Source organism: Gorilla gorilla, chromosome 20 (assembly GCF_029281585.2).
Source record: "Gorilla gorilla gorilla isolate KB3781 chromosome 20, NHGRI_mGorGor1-v2.1_pri, whole genome shotgun sequence".
In the NCBI taxonomy this organism is placed as follows: Eukaryota; Metazoa; Chordata; class Mammalia; order Primates; family Hominidae; genus Gorilla; species Gorilla gorilla.
In genome coordinates this window covers 48,932,447-48,945,208 of record NC_073244.2, presented here as the reverse complement: position 1 = coordinate 48,945,208, position 12,762 = coordinate 48,932,447, and the positions used below count along the sequence as shown (strand labels likewise).

Here is a 12,762-nt window from a genome sequence, read left to right as displayed (position 1 = left end):
TGATTTTTTTATTTTGTTAGTCTTTTGTATCATTTTCTTCATTTCATTTATTTCTGCTCTGATCTTTATTATTTATTTTCTTCTAATAATTTTGAATTTGGTTTGCTCTTTTCTAGTTCTTTTAAGATGCATCATTAAATTTTTTATTTGAAGTTTTTCTTCTTGTTTGATGTAGGTGCTTATAGCTATAAACTTTCCTTTTAGTACTGCTTTTGCCGTATCCCATGGGCTTTGATGTGTTGTGTTTCCATTATCATTTATTTCAAGAAACTTTTAAATTTTCTTCTTAATTTCTTATTGACCCAGTGATCATTCAGGAGCATGTTGTTTTATTTCTGTGTGTTTGTATAGTTTCCAAAATTCCTCCTTATTGATTTCTAGTTTTATTCCATTGTGGTTAGAGAAGATATCTTATATAATTTTAATTTTTTGAATGTTTTAAGACTGGTTTATGGCCTAACATGGTCTATCCTTGAGAGTGATCTATGTGCTGAGGAGAAGAATGCGCATTCTGCAGCCATTGGATGAAATGGTCTGTATATATCTATTATGTCCATTTGATCTGTAGTGCAGATTAAGTCTGATAGTTCTTTGTTGATTTCTATCTGGATAATCTGTCCAGTGCTGAAAGTAGAATGTTGAAATCTCCAGCAATTATTCTATTGGGTCTATCTCTCTCTTTTACTGTTATAATATTTGCTTTATGTATCTGGGTGCTCCAACGTTGGGTGCATACATGTTGACAATTATTATATCCTCTTGCTGAATTGACCCCTTTATCATCATGTAATGACCTTGTTTGTCTCTTTTTATAGTTTTTGTCTTGAAGTCTATTTTGTCTATAGCTAGTCCAGCTCTTTTTTGGTTTCCATTTGCATGAATATATTTTTCCATCTATTTATTTTCAGTCTATGTGTGTCTTTATAGATGAAGTGTGTTTCTTGTAGGCAGTGGATTTTTGGGTCTTGTTTTTTTTGTTTGTTTGCTTGTTTTTATAATATATTCAGCCACTCTGTCTTTTGATTGGAGAGCTTTACATTCAAATGTTAGTCCATTTACATTCAATGTTATTATTGATAAGTAAGGACTTAGTCCTGCTATTTTGTTATTTCCAGGTTGTTTTGTGGTCTTCTTTTCCTCCTTTCCTGCCTTCCTGTCTTCCTTTTTGGGAAGGTGGTTGTCTCTAGTGGTATGTTTTAATTTCTTGCATTTTACTTTTTATGTATCTGTTGTATGTTTTTTGATTTGAGGTTACCATGAGGCTTGCAAATAATATAACATATTACTTTAAACTGATGACGAATTAACACTGATTGCATAAACAAACAGGCCAAGAGAAAGTTAGTACTCTACACTTTAAGTTTGTCCCCCTGCTTTTTTAACTTTTTGCTGTTTTTACTTTTTTATTTATTTATTTATTTATTTTTGAGATGGAGTCTCGCTGTCGCCAGGCTGGAGCGTAGTGGCATGATCTCGGCTCACTGCAACCTCCGCCTCCCGGGTTCAAGCGATTCTCCTGCCTCAGCTTCCCAAGTGTCACACGCGTACGTGTGAAGAGACCACCAAACAGGCTTTGCGTGAGCAGCAACGCTGTTTATTTCACCTGGGTGCAGGTGGGCTGAGTCCAAAAAGAGTCAGCAAAGGGTGGTGGGATTATCATTAGTTCTTGTAAGTTTTGGGATAGGTGGTGGAGTTAGGAGCAATGTTTTGCGGGCAGGTGGTGGATTTCACAAAGTACATTCTCAAGGGTGGGGAGAATTACAAAGAACCTTCTTAAGAGTAGGGGAGATTACAAAGTACATTGATCAGTTAGGGTGGGGCAGAAACAAATCACAATGGTGGAATGTCATCAGTTAAGGCTATTTTCATTTCTTTTGTGGATCTTCAATTGCTTTAGGCCATCTGGATGTATACATGCAGGTCACAGGGGATATGATGGCTTAGCTTGGGCTCAGAGGCCTGACACCGAGTAGCTGGGACTACAGGCTTGCGCCACTCCATGCCCAGCTAATTTTTTTGTATTTTTAGTAGAGACAGGGTTTCACCATGTTGGCCATGATGGTCTGGATCTCCTGACCTTGTGATCTGCCCGTCTCGGCCTCCCAAGGGGTTGGGATTAGAGGCGTGAGCCACTGTGCCTGGCCTGCTGTTTTTATTTATATTTTATTGTACTGTGTCTTGAAACATTGTTTTAGTTATTGATGTATTTATATTGATTCATCTTCTTATCTTTCCTTTTTTTTTTTTTTTTTTGAGACAGAGTCTCGGTCTGTCACCAGGCTGGAGTGCAGTGGCACAATCTCGGCTCACTGCAACCTCTGCCTCCCGGGTTCAAGCGATTCTCCTGCCTCAGCCTCCTGAGTAGCTGAGACTACAGGCATGTGCCACCATGCCTACCTAATTTTTGTATTTTTAGTAGAGATGGCGTTTCACAGTGTTGGCCAGAATGGTCTCAATCTGTTGACCTCGTGATCTGCCCGCCTCAGCCTCCCAAAGTGGTAGGATTACAGGTGTGAGCCACTGCATCCAGCCCATCTTCTCATCTTTCTATTCAAGATATGAGTAGTTTACACACCACAATTACAGTATTATAACATTCTGCATTTTTGTGTACTTTCTATTACCAGTGAATTTTGTACTTTCACATGATTTCTTATTGTTCATTAACGTCCTTTTTTCAGGTTGAAGGACTCTCTTTAGCATTTTTTTGTAGGACAGGTCTGGTGTTGATGAAATCTCTCAGCTGTTGTTTGTCTGGGAAAGCCTTTATTTCTCCTTCATGTTAGAAGGTTATTTTCACCAGATATACTATTCTAGCATAAAAGTTTTTTTCCTTCAGCACTGTAAATATGTCATGCCACTCTTTCCTGGCATGTAAAATTTCCACTGAAAAGTCTGCTGCCAGACATATTGGAGCTTCCCTTGGTATGTTGTTTCTTTTCTCTTGCTGTGTTTAAATGGATCCTTTCTTTATCATTGACTTTTAGGAGTTTGATTATTAAGTGTCTTGAAGTAGTCTTATTTGGTTTAAATTTACTTGGTGTTCTATAACCTTCTTGTACTTGAATATCAATATCTTTCTCTAGGTTTGGGAAGTTCTCTATTGTTATCCCATCGAATAAACTTTCTACCCCTGTCTCTCTACCTCCTCTTTAAGGCCAATAAGTGTTAGATTTGCCCATTTGAAGCTATTTTCTAGATCTTACAGGCATGCTTCATTCTTTCTTACTCATTTTTCTTTTGTCTCCTCTTACTGTGTGTTTTCAAATAGCCTATCTTCAGGCTCACTTAATTCTTTCCTCTGCTTGATCAATTCTGTTGTTGAGTGACTGAACAGACTGGGGGTGGTGGCTCATGCCTACAATCCTAGCATTTTGGGAGGCCAAAGCATGAGGATCACTTGAGCCCAGGAGTTTGAGACCAGCTTGGGCAACATAGTGAGACTACCATCTCTACAAAAACATTAAAAACTTAGTTAGGTATAGTGGCATGCACCTGTGGTCCCTGCTCTTTGGGAGGCTGAGGTAGGAGGATCACTTGAGCCTGGCAGGTCGAGGCTGCAGTGAGCCATGATCACACCACTGCATTCCAGCCTGGATTACAGAGACTCTGTGTCAAAAAAAAAAAAAAAAAAAAGACTGATGCATTCTTTAGTTTGTCCATTGCATTTTTCAGCTCCAGAATTTCGGCTCTATTCTTTTGAATTATTTCAGTCTCTTCGTTAAATTTATCTGATAGAATTCTAAATTCTTCCTCTGTGTTATCTTGAATTTCATTGAGTTTCCTGAAAACAGCTATTCTGAATTCTCTATCTGAAAGGTCACAGATTTCTGTGTCTCCAGGATTGGTCCCTGGTACTGAGTTCAATTTGGTGAAGTCATGTTTTCCTAGATGGTCTTAATGCCTGTGAATGTTTGTTGATGTCTAGGCAGTGAAGAGTTAGGTATTTATTGCAGTCTTTACAGCCTGAGCTTGTTTATACCTGCCCTTTTTGGCAAGGCTTTCCAGGTATTTGAAGGGACTTGGGTGTTGTGATCTAAGTTTTTGGTCACTGCAACCATATCTGCATCCGGGGGCATGCCAAGCCCAGTAACACTGTGACTCTTACAGAATCATAGAGGTACCACCTTGATGGTCCTAGATAAGATCCAGAAGAATTCTCTGGATTACCAGGTAGAGACTCTTGTTGTCTTACTTTCTCCCAGAGTCTTTCTGTGCTGAGTTGCCTGGAGCTAGGGGAGGGGTGACACAGGCACCCCTGTGGCCACCAACACTGGGACTGCGCTGGGTCAGATGAAGCCAGCACAGCACTGAGTCTCACCCAAGGCCCACAGTAACCACTGCCTGGCTATCACCTGTGTTCACTGAAGGCCCTATCACTCTACAGTCAGCAGGTGGCAAAGCCAGCCAGTCTTGTATCCTTCCCTTTAGAGTAGCAAGTTCCCCCCAGCCACGGGCAGGTCCAGAGATGCCATCCAGGAACCAGGGCCTAGAGTCAGAAACCTTAGGAATGTACTTGGTGCTCTATTCTACGGTGGCTGGACTGGCACCCAAGCCACATGGCAAAGTCCTTCCCACTCTTCCCTCCCCTTTCCACAGGCAGAGGAATTTCTCCCCGTGGCTACCACTGACCCAGGCCCATGGCAAGTATGGCCTGGCTACCGCCAGTGTTCATTCCAGGCCCAAGGGCTCTTCAGTCAGCTTGTGGTGAATGTTGCCAGGCCTGGAATTCTCCCTTCAGGCAGCAAGCTCCCCTTCGGCCCAGGGCAGGTCCAGAAATGCCATGCAAGAGGCAAGGCCTGGAATTGGGGACCCCAAGAACCCACTTGGTGCTGTACCCCACTGTGGCCAAGTTGGTACCTAAGCTGCAAGACAAAGTTCCCTGTACTTTGCCCTCTCCTTTTCTCAAGCAGGAGTCTCTCCCTGTAGCCACCACACGGGAAATGTGCTGGGTCACACCTGAAGCCAGCATGTCTCTGAGTCTCACCCAAGGCCCATGGTGAGTACTACCTGGCTACCACTGCTGACTGTTCAGGGCTCAAGGGCTCTTTAGTCAGTAGGTGATAAATGCTGCGAAGACTGAGTTCTTCCTCTCAAGGCAACGGGTTCCCTTCTGATCCAGGGTGTGTCTAGAAGTTGCATCCAGGAGCTAGCGCATGGAATGGGGGCCTCTGCCTGGTGCCCTATCATACTGTGGCTGAGCTGGTATCCAAGGTGCAAGACAAAGTCCTCTTTACTCTTCCTTCTCCTCTTCTCAAGTGGAAGGAAGGGGTCTCTCCTGGAGCTGCGAGCTGCACTACCTCGGGTTAGGGAAAGGGTGGCACAAGCACTCCCTTGGCTACCCTGGCTGGTGTCTCACTGGGTCCCATGCCCCCCTAGTCCACTGGCTCCAAGCCCGGCACGGCACCAGGACTTGCCCAGGAATTGCAATTCCTGTGGCCTAGACTGCCTTTCAAGTTCACTTAGGATCCTAGAGCCCTTTAGCCCATGGTGGTGAGGCTTGCCGGAATTCAGGTTCCTACTGCTGCAATGGACAATTCCCCTAGACTGGCTGGGGCTGGTCCAAATACTTCTGGTGTGGGCACCACCTGGGTTCTCCCTGGTGTTGCCTTCTGCTGTGACAGGGCACCACTGAGTTCCAATGAAAAGTCCTGCAGTCACTCTGGTCTCCCTCCTCCGGGTGCACAGATTCTCTCTCAGCACCATATGGCCACTGCCGGAGGATAGGGGAGGGATGGCGTCAGCAATTCACGATCAGCAATTCACCACTGTCTTTCCTACCCTCCTCAGTGCCTCTTTCAGTGATGTGAAGTTAAAACCAGATACTGTGACTGCTAACCTGATTTTTGGTTATGATGAAGGTGCTTTTTTGTGTGGATAGTTGTTCAATTTGGTGTTCCTATGGGGAGTATGATCGGTGGAGGCTTCTATTGGGCCCTCTTTCCCTACTTCCTCTCTGATAGTTTTTTTTTTCTTTCAGAACTTTGAATATGTTGTCCCATTGCTATTTGTCCTCCATTGTGTTTGATGAGAAGTCAGCTATTAGTTTTATTGTGGTTGGTGAAGATAATGAATTATTTTCCCTTGCTGTTTTCAAGATTTTCTCTTTATATTTATTTTCAACATTTTGACTATGATGTGTTTAGGTGTGTACCTTGTTGCGTTTATCCTACTTGGAATTCATTGAGCTTGAATATGTACATTAATGTTTTTCATCAAATGTGGGAAGTTTTCAGCCATTATTTCTTTGATTTTTTCTGTCCTTTTCTCTCTCCTCTCTAATTTATACTTAAATTATGCATATGTTGATGCACTTATTGCTCTAGCTCACATTTCTGAGTCTGTATTCTTTTTTTTTTTTTTTTGAGATAGGGTCTCACTCTGTCACCCAGGCTGGAGTGCAGTGGCACAGTTATAGCTCACTGTAACCTTGAACTCTTGGGCTAAATCAATCCTCCCACCAATGTCTCTTGAGTGGCTAGGACTATAGGCATGTGCCACCACACCTAGCTGATTTCTTAAATTTTTTGGTAGAGATAGGGTCTCATCATCTTGCCCAGGCTGATCTTGAACTCCTAGCCTCAAGTGATCCTCCCACCTTGGCCTCCCAAAGCACTGGGATTACAGGCATGAGCCACTGTGTCCAGCCTGTATTCATTTTTCTTCATCCTTTTTTCTGTCTCTTCTTCAAATTGCATCATTTTTATTGATCTGTCTTCAAGTTTACTAATACTTTTTTCTGCCAACTCAGACCATCCTGAAGCTGTGAGAAAGTCTCAGCCAGGCCAAAGGGGAGTTGCTGACCAAAGGTTTCCCACTACAGGAAAACCATATCAAGTGTAATAGTCCAGACTTTAATAGCCTCACTATGCTGAGCCTGTGGCTGGAAGCAGTGTTGGGGTGTCATGACCTCAGCATGAAAGTGGAGCAGCTGGAGGCTGTTTGCCAACTATGCTTCTCACAGTGGATTCCCTTAAAGAGGATTCGAGCACCATCCCTTCATAGCTGCCAAAGGATGGCCAGATCTGGCATGAACATATTAATCTGTTAGTATTACATTTGACTGCCTGTGATAGAAAGCCCAGATAACCTTTGCTTAAACAAGACATAAGTTTATTTGTCTCTCATATTGAAGTTCAAGGTTGGTCCTGTAGCTCCAAAGGGCAGAGAACAAAACTCTTTCTCCTTCATTGCTCTGCCATTCTTGGTTGTTGACTTCTGCCTCATTATCTCAAATGGCTGTATTTGCTCTCGACTCTGGTAAGTCGCATTGACTTACCAGTCTACAGGAAGGTAGAAGCTTAGGAGAAATGGTATACCTCGTGCCTTTATGTTCACTTATCAGCAGTTGCATGCAGTCCTTTCATCTCACTGTCCAGAACGTTATTATATAAACATATTAATACTTATTTCAGCAGACCATGTGCCTGGCCAGAAATTGAGAAGACAGAATAAATATTGGAATAGAAGAATAACAGTGGGTGCTACAGTATTGCACTGTTGGGATTTTCTTCTTTTTTTTAAGATCAGTCTTAGGCTTATGTTTCCCTTTAACCTATTCATTTCATTATGAATTTAAAAATTTCAGGCTGGGTGTGGTGGCTCACACCTGTAATCCCAGCACTTTGGGAGACTGAGGCAGGCAGATCATTTGAGGTCAGGAGTTAGAGACCAGCTTGGCCAACGTGGGGACACCGTGTCTCTACTGAAAATACAAAAATTAGCTGGGTATGGTGGCGCACGCCTGTAGTTCCAGCTATTTGGGAGACTGAGGCAGGAGAATCACTTGAATCCAGGAGATGGAGGTTGTAGAGAGCCAACATCACGCCACACTGCACTCCAGCCTGGGCAACAGGGCAAGACTCTCTCAAAAAAAAAAAAAAAAAAAAATTCAACCGCAGATATATACTACTTTAAATATCAATTAGTTTTAATGTTTTTTCCTAATTTGGGATGTTTATTTTTCTTCCTTAAACTTACTAAACATTTGCCTAATTCATTCTTCTTAAACTATCAACTTTTTTTTTTTTTTTTTTAAGAGACAGGGTCTTATTCTATTGCCCAGGCTGCTGGAATGCAGTGGTGAGATCATGGCTCACTGCAGTCAAACTCCCAGGCTTAAGCAGTCTTCCCACCTCAGCCTCCCAAGCAGCTGGGACTATAGCCACGCACCACCATACACGGCATTCATTCATTCATTCATTCATTCATTCATTGTAGAGATGAGGTTTTGCTATGTTGCCCAGCCTGGCCTTGAACTAGCCTCAAGCAGTTCTCCCACCTCGGCTTCCCAAAGTGGTAGAATTACAGGCGTGAGCCACAGCGCCCAGCTCCAGCTTTTAAATATGGAGATTTATGTATATGTAAGTTCTAAATTTTTCACTTTAAATTGTTTCTGTTTTTGCATTTACTAAATTCTTTTTCCCAAGTATTTTCTTCAAATGTATTTTAATGATTTCTTTTGGGATTCTCTCACTCTTGAGCTAGGGGCAATTAGGATTTTCTTGTAAAATCTTTGGTGCTGATTTTTAAAATTTATTTACTCGTTTAATGATCTGACCTCCTGAAGAAAATACAACTTCCTGAGGAAAAAGTCTGCAGCTGAGGTAGTCCCAGCAAGAGTGTGTTTCTTATGTGCTCATGTTCTTCCCTGTAATTGGTGAAACTATTATACCAGGGCCAGATTTCCACATCATGCTTTCTCCTCAGTCCCACTTCCTCACCAAATGTTTTATCCAAGCTTATTTGGATCTTCCTCCCAGATGAGGGGAAATATTAAAAACCCCTGGATTTCAGGGTTTTTTTCCCCTGACACTTTTCCTTTTGCTTCTTGAACATGTTTATTGCAAACATCATGATTTTCAGCAGGAAGGGCTTTCAGGAGCTGATCTCCCATCAGTACCACAGCTTTCTCTGAGCCCTTAGTGTTAATGGATGTTCATGCTCATAAGTTCCTTTTAGGACCTAGAAACAAATTCTTAGATACATTGTGAACGAGCTATTGGAGACTTTCTTTTTTCTCACCTAGTCTCTGGTAGAAATTCCTGAAACAGTAGGAAATATGGATTGCTCCCTTTTTTCCAGGCTGAGTGCTATTTAAGATTTTTTCTTATGTTCATATACGTTTGGGCATTTCTGTTTTGAACTAGGAAGAGTGCATTAGATTTCTATATTCAAATCACATTGCCTTTAAGAAGTTCACCAGTTTTTTTGAAATTCATTCAATAGCATTTTTTTTTTTTTTGAGACAGGGCCTTGCTCTGCCGCCCAGGCTGGAGTGTAGTGGTGCAATCACGACTCACTGCAACCTCCACCTCCCGGGCTCAAGCAATCCTCCTACCTCAGCCTCCAGAGTAGCTGGGACTACAGATGCACACCACCACACCTGGCTAATTTTTGTATTTTTTGTACAGACAGGCTTTCGCCACATTGCCCAGGCCCGTCTCAAACTCCTGGGCTCAGGGATTTTCACGTCTCAGTCTCCTAAAGTGCTGGGATTACAGGCATGAGCCGTGTAATACCCAGCCATTCTACAGCTTTTTAAATACACAGTTTCAGTTATAATTCTATTTCTGACCATTAAAAAACATATTGTCATCAGGGCATGTGTTTTTTCATGGTTGTCTCTGAGATTCTATCTGTGGCCCCTTTTCCAGTACATGTAAACTATTTGAACAATCAGATCCCATTTTCATGGCTGCAGACACATACTACAGGCTGATGACCCATAAATCTTCATTTCCAATGTGGATTTCTCCTGATCTCATGAACAATACGTCCAACTGCTAAATCAGTGGCTATCTCCAGTTGCATGTCCCACCATACCACAGATTTCACCTATCATTCTGTCCCCTGCTTCTGCTTCCATCTAAGCCTCGCTTTCATTTTTTCCTGCCTTTGGTATCTTGTGAGATCTCAAACCACTTAACTTGGTTAAAGTTTTATTTTTATGTTTCTTTCACACTCAGTATAAATTGGTACCTAAAATCTCCCCTTTAACTCATGGTAGATATTAAAGACATGTGCTTGCTAAATCAGTGAATGAACATAAATGACAGGACGCTGCTAATATGATGGGCTTTTTTAATAACCTCTGATTAATATCAGAACAAGGTTCAATATATTTTGTTTACAATCACCCAAGATGGATGACTTCAGATTGAGTGGGAGTGTGTTGTTACAGGGAACAGTAACATTCAAAGATGTGGCTATCGACTTTACTCAGGAGGAGTGGAAGAGATTGGATCCTGCTCAGAGAAAACTGTACCGGAACGTGATGCTAGAAAACTATAACAACTTAATCACAGTAGGTAAGAGTAATTTACTATATAATTCAAACTCTGGAAATAAAGTACCTTTTTTTTCCTCCCAGTGTTTCTGAAATACATGGACCTTTTAAATATTAGAGTGAGCTTGGCCTTGGGATGCTTTTGCTCATGTGAATGTCCATGCTGCAGTTTTCAGAGCAGAAGGGGACAGAACCCCCGAAGCCACATTTTCTTGTCCTTTAGCCTGGTTTTCTGGGCCAGCCTCAATTTTTGGGTGGTTCTTTGTTCCTAGTATGTATGCCCAAATCTATGTAACTTCCCTTTGACAGGCCATCCGTTCACCAAACCTGATGTGATTTTCAAATTGGAGCAAGAAGAAGAACCATGGGTGATGGAGGAAGAAGTATTAAGGAGACACTGGCAAGGTTAGTGGAAGGGAACCAGACAGGTGAGGAGAGGTCAGGGCCCTGTTAATGATTAATCAGTGAATGGTTGATCCCTCTAAAATATTCTTCAAAGATATTTTCAGAGGTTGGCACAGTGGTTCATACCTATAGTCCCAGCACTTTGGGAAGCCAAGGTGGAAGGATTGCTTGAGTCCAGGAGTTTGGGACCAGCCTGGGCAACATAGTGAGACCTCATCTCTTAAAAAAAAAAGAGAAAAGAAAAATTGGGCCTGGCACAGTGGCTTGCGCCTGTAATCCCTGCACTTTGGGAGGCCGAGGTGGGCGGATCATGAGGTCAGGAGATCACAACCATCCTGGCTAACACAGTGAAACCCCATCTCTACTAAAAATACAAAAAATTAGCTTGGCGTGGTGGCACGCGCCTGTAGTCCCAGCTACTTGGGAGGCTGAGGCAGGAGAATCGCTTGAACCCGGGAGGCGGAGGTTGCAGTGAGCCAAGATTGCGCCACTGCACTCCAGCCTGGGCGACAGAGTGAGACTCTGTCAAAAAAAAAAAATTAGCCACGTGTCGTGGCATACGCTTGTGATCCCAGCTGCTTAGAAGGCTGAGGTGGGAGGATCACTTGAGCCTAGGAGGTTGAGGCTACAGTAAGCCATGATCACAGCACTGCACTCTAGCCTAGGCAATGGAGTGAGACCTTGTCTCAAAAAATATATATATATTTTCAGAAAGCATGTAGACCTTTTGTGTGTGTGTGTGTGTGTGTGAGACAGAGTCTCACTCTGTCACCAGGCTGGAGTACAGTGGCGCGATCTCGGCTCACTGCATCCCCCACTTCCCAGGTTCAAGTGATTTTCCTGCCTCAGCCTCCTGATAGCTGGGACTACAGGCACGTGCCACCACACCCTACTAATTTTTTGTATTTTTAGTAAAGACAGGGTTTCACCATGTTAGCCAGGATGGTCTTGATCTCCTGACCTCGTGATCTGCCCGCCTTGGCCTCCCCAAAGTGTTGGGATTACAGGCATGAGCCACCATGCCCGGCTTTTTTTTTTTTGAGACAGAGTCTTACTCTGTCGCCCAGGCTGGAGTGCAGTGGTGCAATCTTGGCTCACTGCAACCTCTGGCTCCTGGGTTCAAACGATTCTCATGCCTCAGCCTCCCGAGTAACTGGGACTACAGGCATGCGCCACCATGCCTGGCTAATTTTTTGGTATTTTTAGTAGGGATGGGGTTTCACTGTGTTGGCCAGGCTGGTCTTGAACTCCTGACCTCAAGTGATCCTCCCGCCTCGGCCTCCCAAAGTGCTGAGATTACAGGCGTGAGCCACCGCGCCTGGCCTGATGTACACTTTTGTAGTACAAAAGTGACCATTGATGCAAACTCTTTTATAAACCTAAGATGTCATTCCTAGATACCATTCTTAATTTCTTTCCTCAGAACTTAGAGATCTGGTTGGCTTGCTTACCTGTGTGCTAGATACCAACCTTTCCTAATAAGTTTCCAGGCTTACTTTGATAATCATTCTATTATTAGCACCTTCGGGAGTACTGTCCACCCTCATATACAGGATCCTTTCTTTTTGCATACATTCACTAATTTGCAGTTGTTAAATCAAACCTACTGACATTTATAGTCCCTTACTTTCTCTTCTTTCTTCCATTCTAAATGTCTGAAATATCGTACAGTCATACTTCCCACTGTATTTTTAGGTTTTACTCTCATACTTCAATAATCACTACCACCCTTTATTTCAATAAAAGTTTTAAGTCAGTGCTGATTTTTTGGTAGCTCCCATTTTCTGATATATTTGTCATGTACATATGCAAGTGTATGTAATGTAGGTGTGCATCTATACCCACATATACATATATACACATACGTATATATGTCCATATACACGTATTTTGAATTTTATAAAGTCATTTTTGCGCTCCAAAGAGACTGTAATAATTTATATTTCCACCAGTAACTTCAACCAGTGTAGTCTGTTAGCGTTTAAAAAAATCGTTGCCAATCTGATAGGTGAAAAATGGTAGCTAATTATAGTTTGAATTTACATTTCCTTTATGATGAGTGAAGGCAA

At 42.5% G+C, this 12,762-nt stretch overlaps 1 protein-coding gene across 8 annotated transcripts in view; it reads left to right on the top strand.

Annotated features, from left to right (window-relative positions):
- The window catches only part of ZNF569 (zinc finger protein 569), a 59,939-nt gene that overhangs the window by 34,558 nt on the left and 12,619 nt on the right, over positions 1–12,762 (top strand). For 6 of the 8 annotated variants that reach the window (XM_019015867.4, XM_063701855.1, XM_019015866.4 and 3 more), the window contains 2 exons: positions 10,184–10,310; positions 10,598–10,693. In XM_019015867.4, the coding sequence (XP_018871412.3) occupies positions 10,184–10,310; positions 10,598–10,693 (223 nt within the window). The remainder of the gene's footprint in view (positions 1–10,183; positions 10,311–10,597; positions 10,694–12,762) is intronic. The other 2 variants (XM_055369224.2, XM_055369222.2) reach the window with 1 other exon arrangement.